Here is a 19038-nt window from a genome sequence, read left to right on the forward strand (position 1 = left end):
TAAAGCTTAGGGCAGGCAGACTTAAAAAAATCAGGAGTGTAAAAAAATGCAGAGAGCTAAGGGTTTGAATTTTGGATTGACCTCCATTGAGGTCACTGATGCTGTTGTGGTATTTTGCCAAAAATAAAGCAAGTGTAGTCATTCCCATATCCCACTCTAGTGATTCAGAGGGGAAAACATAAGCAGAGATCTAAATACTCATTTCTCACTCTGGGGAACCCAACAAGGACATGGTGAGTAATCACAAACCACTGAGGATGTGGCTTGTGCTAAATGTCAGTAGTAACAAAACCAGTGCTTAATATTACCTGGAACCTTCACAATCACCTCAAATTTGTTTATTGTCCCAACCTTGTTGTCTTCCAGCTGGACATTTACCTGCACCAACATCTGGAAGAGCTGTGTGAATCTCTCTGTGCTTCTCCAGGACCTTCCAGCCAATTCCCCAGTATTTGTGCATCAGATAGACTTGCAGAGCCCTGTGTTGCAAAAAGAAACACCTGGATCATTTTATCTTGATGAGCTCATCATTGCTGACAGAGCTGTGATTGGTAAAGGCATCTCTTTTGTTTTTGTTTTTTTTTCCCCCCAGGATATTCTGTTAAATCTATAGTAATAAAGATGGATGAAGCATTTTCAACGAGAAGTTACATAACAGGAACAAAAAGCTTTTTTTGGACTTCGATATTCTTGGTTTATTTGAAAATGAGGTTCTACAAATGGAACAGGCTGTGGTGAAATCACCATCCCTGGAAAAGTTCAAAAATGTGTAGATGTGGCACTTGGAGACATGGGTTAGTGGTGGACTGGGCAGTGCTGCACAATACTTAAACTCTGTGAACTTAGAGGCCTTTTCCAACCTTAATGATTCTATTAAATATAAATTAAAACAAAAAACCACAAAACAAACCCAAGCAGGTGTTTCCAGCTATGAAATGACAACACCCTGGGCACAGTCCCCTCTGCTCTCCTTGCTCTAATGAATATTTATGTTTTTCCTTTCAGTTTCTCAGAGAGACCCCAAACCCCAGTGGCCAGAGGGGAGGATCATTGAAGCAGTGTCTGTGGTGGGGTCTCCTCCCTCCTACAACGTGTCCTGGGGAGTGTCTGGCTGTGGTGCCACTCTGCCCCTTCTCTCTCCAAGGTAGGGACAGCAAACAGCTCATCTCAATACCATGTAGCTCCTCTTATAGTTCCCCCAGTGTACCTGGAGCTGGGTTCAGCTGCTGGAAACAAGAGGGGCTGAAGAAATTTGAGATAACTTGGGGTGTCAGATATCTCTGGGTCACCAAAGTGTGGCGTGGGATTGGAAAGAAATCTAAGCTCTTCTGGAACAATGGATGAAGATCATCCAGAGGTGTCTCCAAAACACTGTTAACGACAACAGTTAGGTGCTACACCACTGTTAATGACACCACATTAGGCACTGGAAGTGCACCTTGGGTGTCCTTGTTTGCTGAGACGAGGTTTCTGTTTCTCCCAGCAATGACAGGAATTGGAGCCATGGGCTATAAACAGATCAGAGACAGTAACATTAAAGGTTTGTACTGGCAGAAAATAAGTCCTGTAAAAGTAGTTTGTATCCAGCTAAGTCAAATGTAGTATCTTAACATAAACCACCAAGGGTAAGGGCAGGAATGAGAATACAGGGAGATTTTTGTGGTGGTTGAGATGAATAACCAGAGGTGTAACTAATAGGAAGAGGAAACATTTTTACTCCTGTGTGGAGCTTGAAGACTGACATTGGAATGCTGCAAATAACACCGATGGCTGTATTTTTTGAATAAATTTAGAAAATAAAGGGGGGAAAAACCATAAGCATCACTACGGAGCTGAGGAGAATGCCTAGAAGAGGAGGATTTAAGAAGCTCTATCTGGTTTAGCTAATAAAAAAAGAAGGATTAAGAAGCAGTTTGATCACAGTACCTCTCACCAGGATAAAAAAGGTGCTTGGCACAGGTGGGCTTTTCCATCTCACTGAGGAAGGTATCAGAGAAAAGCAGGAATCAGCACAAGCTTTGAAAATGGGTGTGCTGAACCCTGCCTTTGGACATCTTCAAAATAAACCTGGCTCTTTCTCTTCGCTGAAAACGGGCTGTTATTTAATCCAATACAACTCCTACCTCTGTCAAAACAGGAATATTGGCTAAAAATCTTGTACCACCTCTACAAAGGGCTCTGTGATCCTTTTGGTTTTGTTTCGTGGAAATTTTCTCTGCAGAAGCCACTTGTTATCCAGACTCTTAACACACGGTGGCATCGTTGTACCACAGAGAGGCTCCTTTTCCTTTGAAACACGAGAATTTTCGTGGCGAAGGAGAACAGCATTTTAACTTTTAGAAATTGGAGTTTTGTGAACTTGGATGACTCCAGTACAGATGTGGTATCTGGGGGCATGGTTTGATGAGGGACCTGGTAATGCTGGGTTAAGGATTGGGCTCGATCTTAGGGGTCTTTTCCAACCTAAATGATTGTACAATATGAAATCTCACTGTAATTCGGGGGATTTGAGATTTTCATGGGCTAGAGGAGATCACAGTGTGAGGCAGGAAATATTTTTTGCTTTGCTGTGGCAGAGGCTGTCCAGGCTGCACTGAGCTGGTTCTTTAGGAACACCACAGTTGTGGTATTTCTAAACCCCACTGGTTTGCACCTGGTGCTTGATGGTGTATAAATTATATCTTCTATCATAAACTTCAAAGTTTTTTTTTTTTTTTTCATAATTTTCTGCTGTGTGCACTGCCTGCATAATTCACAGAAGCACAGAATCACTGGGTTGGAGGAGACCTTCAAGATCATTGAGTCCAACCCAGCCCTAACACCTCAACTAAACCCTGGCACCCAGTGTCACATCCAGTCTTTGCTTAAACACATCCAGGGGTGGTGACTCCACCAGCTCCCTGGACAGGCCATTCCAGTACTTTATCACCCTTTCCTTAAAAAACGCTTTACTAATGTCCAGCCTCTATTTCCCTTGGCACAGCTGAAGATTGTGTCCTCTGGTTCTGTCAGTGCTGCCTGGAGAAAGAGAGTACCTGAGTACAACCACCCTTCAGGGAGCTGTAAAAAGTGATAAGAATTTAGATGTTGGGAATATTCAGGGCTTTTTTTTGGGGGTCTGGGCATCTTCCCCTTCAATCCTTCAGGAGTGTTGTTCCCATAGGTGTCCCTGAGCTGTTGGTTGACTTGGGGGTGTCAGCAGTGAGGGTCTCCCCTGCTGATGCCTTCCTGTGATCCCCTCTCTGTCCCACAGAGGTGCAGTGCTTGGGGAGGGCTCTAAGGAATATGGACACCTGAATGTGTCCACGGAGGATGTGAGAGTCAGCCTCACCATCCAGAGGCTGCAGAAGTCATCCCCACCTCTTGGAGGAACCTTCTGCATCCACTTGGCCAACACCGTGATACCAGGTAAGGGAAGATGCAGGTCAGGGCCTGGATTTCCTGAGCAGGAAGCCAAGGGAAGAATTCATTGCCAGAGAAGTTTTGGCTGCCCCATGCCTGGGTGTGCTCAAGGCCAGGCTGGTTGTTCACAGAATCACAAAAGGTTGGAAGAGACCTTCAAGATTGAGTCCAACCTGTGGGATCTCAGCACCTCAGGACTGAGGTGCCGAGTCACCGAGACCACCCTTGGGGGGGCTCGGGAGTCCTGGAATGTTGCCAGAAGTGTCTGGTGGCTGGACTTTGATCCTACACAGGAGACGACACCTGTATGAGGATAGGAGGATTTCACCGGGGTGAATGGTGAAGGGATTAGTTAATTAGAGGGTGAAACACAGGGTTTAGGATTTCTGTACAGGGGGGTTTAGAGAAGTAAGATGGAGAAATTGGGGCGTGTCCTGTCCTTCTTCTTCTTCTTCTTCTCCTCCATCTTCTGTGGTGATGGTGGCACTTTGGGATTGGTCATTACTAAAAGTGCACCGGGCAATAAGGGTGAAAGGTATTGGGGAAAAATGATAAATATTGTACACGTAACTTTGGGTATAAAGATAGGTGACTGCCCGGAGGGCAGGGGAGTGTGCTCATGGCTGGCTGCTGAGCAGACCTCTGTCAGGCCGAAAGAAAATCTTTTAGATAAACAATTAATAAACACAGAGACCGAAAGAAGAACTGAAGCCTCTTCTCGTCCTTTGATACGCGGGCTGCCCCAAGGCCACCCTGGGTCTTTCCAGGCCCTCCAAACAGCCGAAAACCGGACACAACCCATTTCCCTGACACCTCAACTAAACTGTGGCACTGAGTGTTATTAAATAGTGTGGATGATCTTTAGATGAGACATAAGGAAGAAATATTTTATGTTGGGGAAACAGTGGCAGGGGTTGCCCAGAGAGGTGGTGGATGCCCCATCCCTGGAAACATTTGAGCTCAGGTTGGATGGGGCTTTGAGCAACCAGGTCTAGGGCTCATTGCTGGGATTAGCTGACCTTTAAAGTCTTTTCCAGCCCAAATCCTTCTATGATTCTATTCTCTTCTATAATTAATACATAATATATACATTATGAATCTGTCATAACTCTATGATTTCTTGGTTTTTAGGATCCAATAAATATCACTCTTTTGGCAGCTGCAGAGGTTTGAGCCATGAGAGGCTTACACTCATAATGAAATTCCTTCCTTTCCTAGGAGCAGGCAGATGTGCTCTCCTGGAAATGGAGATACCCACTGCTCCCTAACATCTTTTGCAGGTGTTTCAGTGCACATCTCTGCCCACCAGCTCCGCAGGTTTTTGCAGGACAATGTGGAAAATTTTACAGCTCCCTTCTTCAACACCAGTGACTTCACCGTGACCAGAGACTCCAGCTCGTGCTATGAAAGTGTCTGGACACTGACTTGGGAAAAAACAGCTGGGGACTTGCCCAATGTTATCAGTGTACAGTAATTTCTTTTACTAATCTCCACTTTGATCTCCATTTGATGTCTTTGGTCTTGGCTGATTCTCTCACAGGGGTTGTTTTTATGAAGACACCATGGAAATTTAGGCAATCTTCCTATTTAGAACAGCACCTTAAGTAGATTAAATGATTAAAAACCCACCACCAGTTTTAGGAGAAGACATTATATGGGGTCTGTGATTCAAAACCAGGAGATTTGAGTGTAATTTTTGCAAAGCAAAGGGGCTGGTACATTGAAATGGAATCTTTATTAATTATATCTACATTAATGTTTCAGTATAGTAACTGGAGCTCATCACAGATTTGTGGTATCATTTATTTGCCAAGAAGGTATTTTTCTGAAAATTGTTTTGTCTGGTTTTGTATCTGGTTCTCATAGGTCTCAGGTTGGAGGTTCACTTTACACTCTCCCATCCCAAGATTTGTCATGTTAGTTTTGCTTCAAGCAAAAGGGTCTTTTTGAGTAAGGACTCAGACTGAGATGCTTCCTATCCCAAAATATCAAAAATTTCTATGGACATTCAGCTCCTAAAAGTGTGATGTCATTTTCAACAAATTCCAGTGCCCAAGATGTTGGCCTGGAGGCTGAAAAAAGTTTGAGCTGCATCTTCAACTCTTGTGCAGACCCTTGTTTCACCTAAAGTCATGTCTTTCAGAAGATCTTTCCATGCCTAAATCCAAGTTATATTATTGGGTATTAGAAGTTTGTTTACAATCCTGACTCCTGAACTTCTTTGTCATCTCTTTGACTGCAAGGAAAGGTGGGAACAGCGAGGTGTTGTGAAACCTTGAGTAATGAACATTTAGAGGTGCAGATATGATTAATGGAAGAAGGGTGAGAAGTTTCCAGGAGTTATTGCTTGTAAAGATGCTGTTTTAATTTAACATCACAGGACAGAAAAGGATGAGAAACTTGAATTCCTTGATCTTTTCCAGGTCACTGCTGAAAACCTCACTGGCCTGAAGCCAACTGTTTCTACTCGTGTGGTTTATGATGGGGGTGTGTTTATTGGACCAATATTTGGGGACATGCTTGCCACCCCCCATAACCAAACACAGGCGAGTTGATGTGCTCTCACACTTGTCACTGATTCAGCAGGGTTGTGTAGCTCCAGGAGTCTCACAGGTATTTGGGTACCTTGTTCTGCCAATAAATCCTTTCAGGAATTTGATGTTCTTTGCCACAAATTTCTCATACTCTGCTGCCTGGTGTGTGGAGCAGGACTTTCCTCCAAGAGCTGTTGCAGGTAGGTAGAATGGAGATTATGGGTCATGGAAGACAATATCTTTTTTTGTTTGGAAGCAGTGACCAAGGAATGAAAATCTCTGAACTCCCACCCTTGGTGGGTCCTGTGGTGCTGGATACCAAATTGGAATTACAAAATTGACCTGCAACACTCTGTGACACTGATGGACAAAGTAAATGAGTTGGTGGCTGGGATACTCATCTGTGAGTTTGGCAAGTCCTGAACCTCTCTGGATCTCAATTCCCCAGGAGGGAAGAGAGAAACAGGAAAGCTTCAGGCTGAAGGAGGAATCATTCCAGTCTGCTGGATGGACAAATCTGTTCCCAAGTCTGCTCTCAGATGTTGCAGAACAGTGGCTGTGGCTGCCTTTGTTTCCAGCAGACTCACAGGCACTGTGGCCGTAAGAGGGTGATGGTGGATGTGCTCCAAGCCCAGCTGTGCAATATCTGGGGCCAAGTCATCCTGCCTTTTTCATGAGCCTGGTTCGCAGTCATGAGAATTGCTCTTCTTCCAGTGACTCAGCCACCTATGGCATCTTTTCCTTCTGTGCTGCACAAACCCTCAAACTGCCCAAGTGAAACAAGACCAGCAGCAACAAACAGATTTTCTGATATTTTTGAAGCTTTATCCTGACAGTGTAAAAATGTCCCTCTAATTATCATCTCTCTCTCTAGGCAGACTACTTTGCAAATCTGTGCTCCTTGCATTTCTTTGGGACAGATGCTTTGCTTTTTGCAGGCACACCCTTAACACCTGGAGAAGGATAAAGAAGGGCTCTTTTATGCCCTATCCTTTGCCAGTTGACTCTTCAAAAATATCAAGATCTCAGGAGGGATATTTCTTGATATCTCTTTTAGATAGTCAAGGTCACAGTACAGTGTTTTTCCTTCAGCTTTAACAACAAGGGGCAAAAAAAAAAAAATATGAGGGCAGCATGTTGAGAAGACATTGTAGGTTTTACTTTAATTAGTCTTCCATGGTGCTTTAGACATAATAAATTTATTCCCAAGGCAAAGTGAGAAGAACTGGGGGAAGAACAGTCTTCAATGGGTGACTGGAAGAACAGGAGTTTGAGGAAGTGTGGGTCCCAGGATGGTGGGAGGTAGGCTGGAGATGCAGCATCCAAAGCTGTGCCCTGGATGAGCCCTAGCAATCTGCTATTTAAATTTGCAATTAAATTTGCAGTGAGACTGCAGCAGGTTGAAGATCTCTCTGTTTGTACCTTGTTCTGGCACTGAGTTTTCTTGGTACCTCAGGGTGGCTACCAGCATCTATCAGTCAGTTGTGGCTCTAGAAAACACCTCTGTTCCCTTACCAACTTTAAGGTAACTCTCTGCTCTGTCTGCAGGTGGTGGTGATGGTGAATGATGTCCTTGCAAACTGTTCTGGCTCGTGTTCTTTCCAGTTCAGCCAGGAACTGACACCCATAGTCAGAGATGTGGAATATTCATCAGGTAATGGGGCCTGGTGCCTGAACACAGTGGCCAAAATTCAGTGAAAAACATCTGCCAGGTGCTGGTGATTTCATGTACACTTTTATCCTTTTGTAAATTTTTGATTTTATGGAAACTGCACTTTATGGGTCACTTCTGATCAGCTCCAGTTCCAGACATGCTGAGTGTACAAGTTTGAACTGAGAAGGCCATTGGAGCTGGGAAGGGTCTGGGGCACAGGTCTGGAGGGGCTCAGTCTGGAAAAAAGGAAATTCAGGGTGATCTTCTCACTCTCCACAGTTCCTTGATAAGAGGGTGCAGCCAGGTAGAGCTTGGTCTCTTCTTCCAGGGATGAAGAAATAGGATGATAGGAAATGGCCTTAATGTGAGTCAGGAGAAGTTTAGATAGTTTTCAGGAAAAATTTCCTCATTGAATGGGTTGTCAGGCTCTGGAACAGCTGCTCAGGGCAGGTGTGGAATCACCATCCCTGGAAGGGTTCAGAGGGTTTGTCGTTGCGGCATTTGGAGACACAGTTTAGTGGTGAACACAGAGGGGATCTCAGAGGCCTTTACCAACTTAACTACTCTGTGATTCTATGGTAGAGGCAAAAAGGGGAGAGAAATAATGGCAGGTTTGATGCCTCAAGCAAAACCAGCTCTTGGCTCAAGTTATTTTTAATAAAAATTTAAGGAAAAATGTAACAGCTGGACAGGGACAGGCAGGAATTGCTGTTATGTGGAACAGTGAGATATCACCAGTGGTGTAGTTTTTGGATATCCTGAAGCTGTTAGAAACTTTTAACTGTTGGCTGAATTTAATTCTGGGCATTGGTAGCCCAAAATTCATGAGTCACCTTGATGATTATATTCCTTCAGGTGAGGGGTCCCAGGCCACAGTGGTTCTCAGGGGAGCTGGCTTTGGTGAGGAGCAGCTGGCCCTGCAGGTGGAGGTGGACAGGAGGAGCTGCCACATCACATCTCTGAATCAAACTCACGTGGTTTGCCAGGTGCCAAGGCTGCTGGTTGGGACCTATCCTGTGACACTGCTGGTGGCACCTCATGGCTTTGCTCTTGGTGCCACCACAGGACAAGGGATCTTCCTCACAGTGCAGCCAATGCTGGGAGCTGTTGAGCCTCCTTCAACTTCAGAGATTGGTAGGTATGAACCCCTCAAGGGAGCTGCTTCCTGCTTCTTCCTTGGCACGGCATCTTTTGGTTCTTTACCTTCACTGCCAAGGTTTTCACCCGATGAAGAAGAAATTTTATGGCTGTGTGTGCCTCAAAGCACAGTCAAAAATGACCTAAAGACTGACAGATTCTCTCTGGCTTTTTGTACAGGCAACCAGTTTCCTGAGTAGTTTTGTTTGGGAATTATATCTTCAAGTGCACATATATTCATTTCAGCAAATCATTAGTGCTTCACACTCATCCTCCCATATCCATTTGACATGTAGCTATGTAGTATTTTAATTAATCTGGCCTAATAATAAGTGGGTATTAGGGAAAATGTCTTCACAGAAATGGTTGCCAACCACTGGAACAGGTTGCCCAGGGCATTGGTGGAGTCACCATCCCTAGAGAGATTTGAGAGATGTGTAAATCTGGCGCTTGGGCGCATGGGTTACTGGTGGGCCTGGCAGTGCTGGGTTACTGGCTGGACTTATTGATTTTAGAGTGTTTTTTCAAACTAAATTATCCTATGATTCTATTACCTTGGAATGGCTGAAGTGTGGTTAATCCCAGCCCCATTGAAGCAAATTCATGTTCTGAGGAATAAAATGGAAAACTCACTTGTGTTTAGGTGAGTTAGGTACAAAGGCTTAGGTACTTAGGTACAAAGTTAAGAAACTTAAGAGGAGCTAAAGATAAACTGAATCTCTTTCCCTTCCCATTATACCTCCTCTCCTTGAAATAGAGGAGGAAATAGAGTGATAAATTCCATACCCAAAGAGAAGAACTAGGATTTTTTATTTTTTTTTTGAGAGGAAAGAGTCTCCTCAACCCAACGAGAAATGTGGCAAACACGCTTGATATACCTGGGCTGTGCAGTGACGGACAGTCTCAGATTATCCTTTGTTTTCAAGCAGCAAGGAATGTAGCAGAAACAGCATGAACCAAATCTACCCTGATAGTTAAGTTACCCAGTAATTTCTCTGTAAATCTCATTTTATTTTTGGGATCATGGTGACAATCACCACTGAGAGCAGCACTGGCCTCAGTGCAGCTCAGACACGTGGCTTATTTTCAGTAATCATGATCTGACTGGGCCGTGCTTGCCCACATTGGAGCAGCCAGACAAAAGCAATGCTGGTCTGTAAAAATATCCATGGACAAGCATGGGATGGACTTGGGATAACACAGGATTCCTGAACTAGAAGTTATGGTCACCTTTTACTGTGCTTTTTATTTGGGGATTTTTTGTTTGGTTTTTTTGGGGGGAAGGAGGGGGTTGTTTTTATTATTTTTTCTGCTGTTGATTTTTTTTGGTTGTTTGGGTTTTGTTTTTTTTGGTTGCATGGGAAGAGAACTGCTCTAACTCTTTTATTGCCATTTTTTTCCCTGTTGAGAGGGTCATGACACACTAAGTTTAAGAATCACTTTTAATTTATAGAAAACCCAAATACCTCCAAAAACCCAGCAACGGCAAATTTTAGTGCTTGAGCCTTGCTTCTCCTTTCCTTTGCTGGCAAATCCACTCCTCCCAATTACAGTGATCTGTCACTCATTAAAAAGAAAGCAAGAATAATGCTATCTTATATTACATGTGCCTGGAATGCCTATAATTGGAAAGAATTACAGCTTCCATCTGTGTTTTTAATTTCTCCCATTTCAAATACCTCTCTTCAATCTCATTGTAAAGTGCATGCAGGCAGTATTTCACTGCATATAGATATAATGTAGATATCAAAACTTAACTGCATCAGTCTTTACATAACACTGGTGGATTCTGAACTCTAAATCTGAAGCTCCTTATCTGACAACCCTTGCATTTGCAAGTGGCTTCAGTTTTCACTTCTTGATCTTTCTGACTCTGCAAATTTAATATTACAGGACGGGAAGCACCTTGTATTTTGCTGCTTCAGCTCCCTCTGGTCAAAGTATCCCTGGTCTCAGTGGTGCCATGCTGGGAGATCCCCATGACCTAACTCCAGAAGCATGGAATGCCTTTCTAAAGATACTCTCACATTCCACTGAATAACAGGAGCTTGCTGTTAATGTATCTGATTGCTCTCGTTGGCCTGGATTTGCTGCGAGCCACAGGAAATCAAGACTAAACTTCTGTAATTCTCTGGTGGTTTAAAGAATTAGCAGGAATAGGTAATTTCAGGAAAGTGTGCAAGGGAATTTGTCATTAATATATAATTACTTTAATGTAGAGGATTGCTTACATCACATGTGAAAAGAGGGATAAAACTCAGTAGGTTGCCATGCTAATAAATACAAATAAATGCTGCATTAATTAGTGCCTGTCTGAGCAGTCTGTTCAGCCACAATCCTAAAAACTCTGCAGTGCAGACAACTCGAGAAAAAGCTCTAAGTTTCAAGCAACATTTCCTTTTTTTTTTTTTTTAAAGTTTCTCTGAATCGCATCAAAGCACAAACTCTAGCTTAGAATTGCCATCAATGCCCACTCCTGCTCTCTTTCCTGCTTCTCTTTGCAACATCCCTGAGTCCTCTAATCACTTGGAAAAGCAAAGGGGCACCTCGGCTTTGGAAGTGGATGCTGAAGAAAGATCAAACGCAAGCCTGACTTGTGTTGGGCGCGATCCCGCCCGGGATTGGAGAGGCTCGGTCTGGCACGGAGGAGAGCTGAGCTTGCTCGGTGCTCCTCGGAACGAATCCCTCCGTGACTCCCCTCACAAATCCGAGTCTCCAGCCCTGCCAAGTCCCCTTTCCATCCCAAGTTTCCTAGACACATGCTACAGGCTTTTCTGACAGCGGGGAGCTTGGCAGCTGTTTGAACTGCGAGAGCACCTGCTGTGTTAAGCTCATTTTCCATTCTTAGTGCTTCTTCCTTCCTTCCTTATTTCGTTCTTGGGCAGGGGATCTGGTTAAGGGGGAGATCACAGGCCAGGGCTTGCTGGTTTAAATAAGTATGTCATTAAAAAATAAACCCAGAAAAAAAAACTCAGTCATCCTGTGTTGTGGAGAATTCAAATAATTCAAATTCAAAGAATTCAAGTAAGGCAAGAAGGATCTCTGGTGCAAGAGAGGGAGCCAGGCACAGCAAGGTGGAACAGATCATCATCAGCTCAGCTGAGAGGCTTTTGTAGTCATCTATAAACAAAGAATTCTTTGTATATTAAAATATCCTACATATTGAATATCATGGAGTAATTGTTTGTTTTAGGAGGACTCAGAGTGACTCTCAGGGGGACCAATCTGGAAGGGGTAAATGCAGTGTTGTTTGGATCCCAGCCTTGCCCAGTTTTGGAGGAGGGCAGAAATTCAACAAGAATTCAATGTAAAGTTCCTTCTCGGGTAAGAAACCACACTTTGGGGAGCAGTCAGAAGCCAGTGTGACTTTCTGTGTTTTCCTGGCCTGAGCTACACTAGGAAAGGGCAAAGAGGATGCCCTCAGCCAAGTCTTGTCTGTAGACTCTACAGATTAGAACAGCTTAGTTAAAAATAGATTAATAGGAGATTTATGAAAACAAGTGAAGAAAGCAAGCTCCTCAATTTAGTAAAATGAGGTTTAATTTTGCAAATTAAAGACTGCATAGTTAGTCTGGGATTTTATTTACTAGTTTAATGTATTTGAATGGATATGCCAAATCCAAATCTACAGAGTCTGGGATTGTTTTAAGGTTTCTAAATCTCCATAGATGCTCTTTAAAGTCAACTTAACTGTAAATACTTAAGTAGAGTCTGGTGTATGTGAAAGTTTCATCAGTGCCATGTGCCTGACTTACATATGGGAAATGCAGGAATATAGGAAATAACTTTAAAAAAAATTGGTTAATTCTTATCTCTGATATTTTTTTCTCTCTCTTCCTAGGGGTCAGAGGATGCTGCTGTCCAGATGACACTGATTTTTGGGTACAAGTCAACAACAGTAACCAACTTGTTCCAGTATGATCCTTCCTTAAACCCTGCACTTGTATCCCTGAGCAGGAACAGAAGTGGCATAGCAGGTGAAAATGTAGATGTGTGTGGGGCATCTTCTGGAGAAGGGTTGTTAGTGCTGATGGTGGTGGGCAGAAAGAATTTATCAATCTGTACAGTTTGATCTAACCTTGTTTGTTTTCTTTTAAATTTCAGTTCCTGTATTTTCTGCTAGTCCTGGTCAGTTGTGGTTGGTTTTTCATTGTTTTTTCACTAGTATACATGAGGGAATGAGTTGCTTGCCCCATGGTATGGATGATGTCCATAGGATGTCAGGTTCAGGATAGTCCTGCTTTTGGGTCAGGTTTCTCTAACTCTGCTCTGAAACAATCCCATCCATTCATGCAGAGAAGGGAACCAATGGAATGGCATGAAGCTGTGTCAGGAGAGGTTTAGGCTGGGTGTGAAGAAATGGTTTTTCACTCAGAGGGTGGCTGGGCACTGAACAATCTCCCCAGGGAATGGTCACAGCCCCAAGGCTGCCAGAGCTCAAACAATGTTTGTACAGCTCTCTCAGGTACAGGGTGGGATTCTCAGGAATCCCTGTCTTTTGCAGGGTTGGGAGCTGAACTTTGATGATCCTTGTGGGCCCCTTCCAACTCAGGGTATTTCATGATTCTGTATTTCTTAGTAACAGATTCATCCATGACAGGAGAAATTAGCTCTGGACAATGTCCTTCTCCAGGATCCCCAGGAGCTGACCATGATGAGCCTCATGTGCATTTTGGGTTATTGAAAGCAGGGAATAGGCAACATTTCTTTCTCTTAGTTCCCATTTCCAAGCCAAACTGTTCCTTCCTTTTTGACCTTGTGAGGTGTTACTTTACAATATGAACATATACCTCACAGAATTCATGGGGACAAAATCCTAATTAGATCTCATGGAGTGTTTGCCATTCCTGTCTTTTGAAAGTTTCTATTTGGAGTTATTTGGGTGAAAGTTTTTTGGGTGTTTTTTTTTTTTTTTTTTTTTCCCCCCCAGGATTTTGGCTGGATGTAAGGAATAGAATGCATAAACAGTGAATGATGCACATTTCTGCATGGCAAACTGACAACAGTTATTTGGTATCTGAGACAGTGGGGAAGGAGATGGGAGGAAGACAGAAATATTCCTTTTTTCTTACCTATCTCATTCCTATTCCTCCAAGAATATAATAATCTGACTTTTTTCTCTATTTTTGCAACCTCTCCAGTGAACACCTTAAAGCTACCCATGGCTCCCAAATTCAGTTTGACTAGTTGAGGATGTACAGGGTTAGGTGACTGCCAGTGCCAAAATTCTTTGTGCACTCCCAGCATTTCTGTTCATTTTTCCCCAAATGCCCTTGTCATTTTCTATTACTCCAGAATGCATAAATAAGAGAAAACGTCCTTTATCATCTGAATATTATTCAGATACCACAGCACCAAGGGGAGGTTTTTGTAGCCGCGGGCAGCTCAGGTGCAAAGAATTCCTTAATGTTACAGTGTCTCATGAGCTGTGGTGGGGCTGAGTTCAATGTGCTATTCAGAACCTCCACAGCTTCCTCTTTTAATATAATTTTCCTTCTATATAATAAAAAGAATAAATAAATTACACTGATGCCTTCCAGGCATCTGGGATTAAGCTGACAATTGACCAAGAGTCCAAAGAGTTCATGTTATTAACATATTCAACTTCTCAGGCTTTCAAACTTTATTTGAGTCTTTGTGAATACAGAATTGAAAAGTATCAGCTCCAAGACCTGCTTAGAGGAGCAAGTAGTTGAAAGAATCTTTTGTACAGGTTCTTCTGCTTCCTCCCTCCTTCATCCTTTCAGGGGAGAGAGGAGGATGAGATTCACCTCCTAAACACATCCCTGTGCTCAATGCTTAGATGTTTTGCATGGTCATTGATGATAAATAGATGGTTCTGTGGTGGGATTTGCCACAGGTCTTTTGTGTGTCTTGCAATAGGATGAATCATGGCATAAAGTCTCTTTTCACTGACCACAGATAGAGCTATCAGTGAAAATGCCTTTATTTGGACTGATGGATACCACCTTATTTTTTTAAGCTATTTCAGAAGAAATTTAAGTTATGAAAATCCCTTGTCTCCTGGCTTTGTCCTTTCCTGTTAGTGCACTGTGCACTAATAAAGGAAAATATCCTCTATCATCTGGACACAGTTTGAAACACAGCAGCTAAATTGGAGAGGGAGTCATGATTACTAAAAATAAGATGAATTGGAGCAGAGCTGGTTTTCCCTGGAATTGAGTTAATTTTTTTTGTGTGGGGCTGTGTTTTGGGTTCATGCTGAAAATGGTGTGAGTAACACAGGGATGTTTTGTCATTGCTGAGCAGGGCTTACACAGAGTCAGGGACTTTTCTGTTCCTCACCCCACCAATGAATGAGCTGGGAGTGGACATGGATTTGGGAGAGGGCACAGCCAGGGAAGCTGATCCCAACAGACCCAAGGGATTATCCAGACCATGTTGTTCATGTCCAGTTTATAAAGCTAAGGGAGGAAGCGGGAGACAGAGTGATGGTGTTTTGTCGTCCCAAGTCACCATTCCATGTGATGGAGCCCTGCTGGGATGGCTGAACATCTGCCTGCCCTTGGGAAGCAGAGAATGAAGTCGTCCTTTTGCTTTGCACACATAACTTTATAACTGCATCAAACTGTTTTTATCTCCACCCACAGGCTTTCTCCCTTTTATGCTTCCAATTCTCTCCCCCATCCCACTGCAGGGGGAGGGAGTTAGCAGATGTGTGGGGCTGAGATGCCATCTGGGATTAAACCATGACAAGCACATCTGATTTTAGGTACACAAGGAAATTTTTGTTTTATTGTGGAAGGCTCCTATTACTATTACATGGCTCCATAATTCTGAAAAACAGGCTCTACATAGTTTATCAGGGATTAAAAAAAAATAATCCCAGAACCTCTGAGCTGCAGGGCTTTAAAAAACCCTTGTATTTGGTTTTTATCAGTTTCAGATATTTATAGGACAGATATTTATGGTAGTGGGACATGAATCCTATCCTGAGTGTTGCTGAGAGTGGCTATTGGTGGTCATAACCAAGTTCATTGTCCTGATATCTCAAGACAACCCTTATAGCTGATGACCTTATGCAGGAGAGATTCAGTAGGATACAGAACCCCTGTAGTCTTCAACATTTTGGGTTTGGGCTGATGGGCATGGCTGGACCTACTCTGACTTGATGGGACTCTGCTCTTCCTCAGGCAATGGCCACAAGTGCTAAAATAACCACTCCCAGAAACACTGAAAAAGTTCCCTTCCTTTCTCTGCAGGAGGTGAGGAGCTCCACATTGGAATATCCCAGTTTGCCAGCTACCAGGGCTCTGATGTCAAGGTCCAAATTGGGGATTTATGGCCACAGATCCAGACACAGACAGAGGATGGGGTTAATGTGACACTTCCAGCCTTGCCTGCAGGGTGGTACAATATTTCTGTCCTCATCAATGGCATTGCTGTCACCTCAAACAGGTGTGTATCTTGCTCAGAAGCTTCATTCTCCATCTTATTTGGTGTTTTAGGGTTAATCTGAGAAAGGAGGGTTGAGTTTTTCACTAATTCTGTACCTAAAGGTGAATTGTGCAGTGTGGTATGAAATTATGAATAATTATCAAGGCATTTATTTATCTGTGGAGCCCGAGTCAGCAAACTGCTAATGCTAGTCAATTAACTTCCCTCGGATCAGTAGGAGGCAGGAGAGAAACATTTTAGGAAAAAACAGTTGATTTGATGAAAAATGCATATTCAGGCAATCAAAGGTGTTCGCAGATTCAGGTCAAATGCAGATAAATCCTGCTGTAGGAAAACAGCAGAAGAAAAGAAACACTTTTCATCAGAAAAACAAAAGCTAGTTTGAACAATACAAAAATGCTTTGTTTGGAGAATTTTTAAATGATGATATTTCCATTTCCTAAGGTGACACTTCAAGTTCATGCCTAGATAAATGTAATATAAACGAATTAAAATGTGGGGGAAAGCTGACCTGAAATTTGGATATAGGAATATATTCAAAAACAACACAGTTTTGTTCCTCAGCCACGGCAGCTGGCAGGAGTGATCCTGAAATTACAATATTGGGGAGAAACGAGGTGTTTTTATTGCTCACAAACCAACTTAAGCTGCTTGCAATGTTAATGAACATCAGAAGGAGAAAAATTGTGGTTGGTGGGATGGCACACAGGGATTCATCCCACCTGGTACTGGAGTCTGTTAGCAGCACCATCACTTCATCTCCAGGGATAGATTGGAGGGAGATGGGTCATCCCAGGAGAGGACTCTGAGCTCTGGTGGGCTGGATTGCAGGATTGGGAAGATCCCTTATCTAACATGTCTTTTTAGGGAAGGGGATGTTTTTGAAAGCAGAGTGATGAAGAAAAGTACATGTAGATGGGACACAAATGGAGCTATAACTTTATCTGCGTGGGCTTCAGGAACCCATGTCTGGGTTTCCTATTGTTCAGTTTACTCCACTCTTTGGTGGGAGAGTGTGAGGAGAGAGGGCAGCTGTGATGCCTTTTCCATGCACTTTTATTGGGCATAGCTACAGTGGGCTCTGCTTGCCAGAAAATTCTTATTCTTGCTTCCTTTGATGGGCAATTCAGTTGCACTAAATTTGGCCCACCAGTTGCCAATTGATAAGAGAGTGTTTGTGATAGATGTAGCTCAAATGTGTCCCTGCCCAAGGATGGGTAGGGTTGGAATGAGATGATCTTTAAGGTCTCTTCCAACCCAAACCATTCTGTGATTCTAAACCACATGGAAAAATTCAAGGTGTTGGGTGGTCTTGTCACTGTGACACCAAACAAAGGGGATGTGCCAGGTGGGTGCTTGGCTTTCTGGGAGTTGTAAGAAAGAAAAGCACTAGAACAGGAAGGAAAAATAAAATAATAGCCCTAACTGCCCCAAACCCTTTCTGTGTTGGTTGTGTTTTGCAGGGTTGAGCCATTAATCCAGTACCTCTCTGAGATCTCCAGCATCCAGCCGTGTTGTGGCTCCATTCTGGGTAAACAGCATTGGTACATTTGCAGCCACTTATGGAGGTTAAAGGGATCAAGGGCACAGTTTTCCTGCAGGAATGGAAAGTGCATCCCATTTCACATCCGTTTAAATGAGGGGTTTTGGATCTGTGACCCTTTACTATGCAGGCATCAACTGGCAGACAGCAGCTGTGTGGAAATGTGGGATTGTAGTGAGCATCCCTCCATGTGGTTGCCTGGCTCAAGGCTCCCCGTGCTTTGAATTTGATTTCCCCAAGTGTTTGCTCATGTATCCTTGCATGTTCCCATTGGGAAAACACAGCACGCCCACACCTGGCTCATCTGTGCTGTTTCTTTCAGTCATTTTGCCCCCATCTTTCAAGGTTTTCCATGTGAAAGTTTGGCGGAAAGCAGAGTAAAATTGTGGTTTGAAGCAAACAATAATTTGAAGTGATCCCAAAAGGGATGTTCATTTTTGTTATGTTGAAAAGACAAAATAAAAAAGCCCTTTTTCAATGTTAATTTTAATCAAAAGGGAAATATTTATTAATCCCTTTCTAAGCTTTTAGACATTGGAAATAATTTAAGTGTGTTTCTGAGCAGAACATTGCTGAATTAAAAAGAAAAGTTTTACTTTAAATCTTCAAAAGCAGATTTGGGGTGGCTGATTTATTTTGTCATTTGGCTGGTGGTAGAGGAGAGTTGAATCCCTGTAGTGAATTTTACATGAGCCCTTAGAAATGCTTTTATAGAAGACAGAGAAATTCTTGTGCTACAACCTCAGGTCCTCCACAGATTGCTCTCCCAGGCTCACAACACATTTAAAGACACAAAATTTCAGAGGCTTTGTGGTACGTGATTAGTTCAATAGTTTGTGAAGTGCTCAAGCCTTGAAAGATGAGAGAGAGTGGATAGAGCTTGGAGAGCAAATCCTATCAGTTTTGAAGATTAAGCCATGCTACAAAAAATAATACAAGTTTTACCTTTTTTATATTTCAGGGCAAATTGAAAATTAAATAAGAACTGATTAACTCTTTGGTTGTGGTTTTATGAATGGCTTAAGCTGAATTAAAACCTCTTTCCTGCAAAAAGCACCAGTCCCTACCCCCTTACCTGTAATCTTCTGCTGTCTCTTAACACTTGTGTGTACATCTGGGTTAAGGATTTGGGCTCACATAAAAAGAAACTTCATCATAAACCAACTTATTTTTTCAGCTAGATCATGGGAAAAGGAAGAGAATAGGCTTAATGGATAAAGAGGTTGAAGCAAGGCAGGACACTGGGAGTTCCAGTACTGCAAACAAAAGGAGCATGGACAGAGCCTTTGGGAGGGCTCTTCCCTGTGTGGCTCTTGCAGCCCTGGCACAGGGGGCCCAGAGAAGCTGTG

General features: G+C 43.0%; 1 protein-coding gene across 1 annotated transcript in view; it reads left to right on the forward strand.

The window, feature by feature from the left end:
* Positions 1–19038, forward strand: part of PKHD1 (PKHD1 ciliary IPT domain containing fibrocystin/polyductin) — a 240494-nt gene that overhangs the window by 22649 nt on the left and 198807 nt on the right. The window contains exons 21-31 of the mRNA XM_074536510.1: positions 367–551; positions 1006–1144; positions 3254–3408; positions 4683–4867; positions 5826–5948; positions 7485–7590; positions 8446–8724; positions 11921–12051; positions 12569–12704; positions 15951–16146; positions 17610–17677. Of these exons, the coding sequence (XP_074392611.1) occupies positions 367–551; positions 1006–1144; positions 3254–3408; positions 4683–4867; positions 5826–5948; positions 7485–7590; positions 8446–8724; positions 11921–12051; positions 12569–12704; positions 15951–16146; positions 17610–17677 (1703 nt within the window). The remainder of the gene's footprint in view (positions 1–366; positions 552–1005; positions 1145–3253; positions 3409–4682; positions 4868–5825; positions 5949–7484; positions 7591–8445; positions 8725–11920; positions 12052–12568; positions 12705–15950; positions 16147–17609; positions 17678–19038) is intronic.

This window comes from Zonotrichia albicollis, chromosome 3 (genome assembly GCF_047830755.1).
Source record: "Zonotrichia albicollis isolate bZonAlb1 chromosome 3, bZonAlb1.hap1, whole genome shotgun sequence".
In the NCBI taxonomy this organism is placed as follows: domain Eukaryota; kingdom Metazoa; phylum Chordata; class Aves; order Passeriformes; family Passerellidae; genus Zonotrichia; species Zonotrichia albicollis.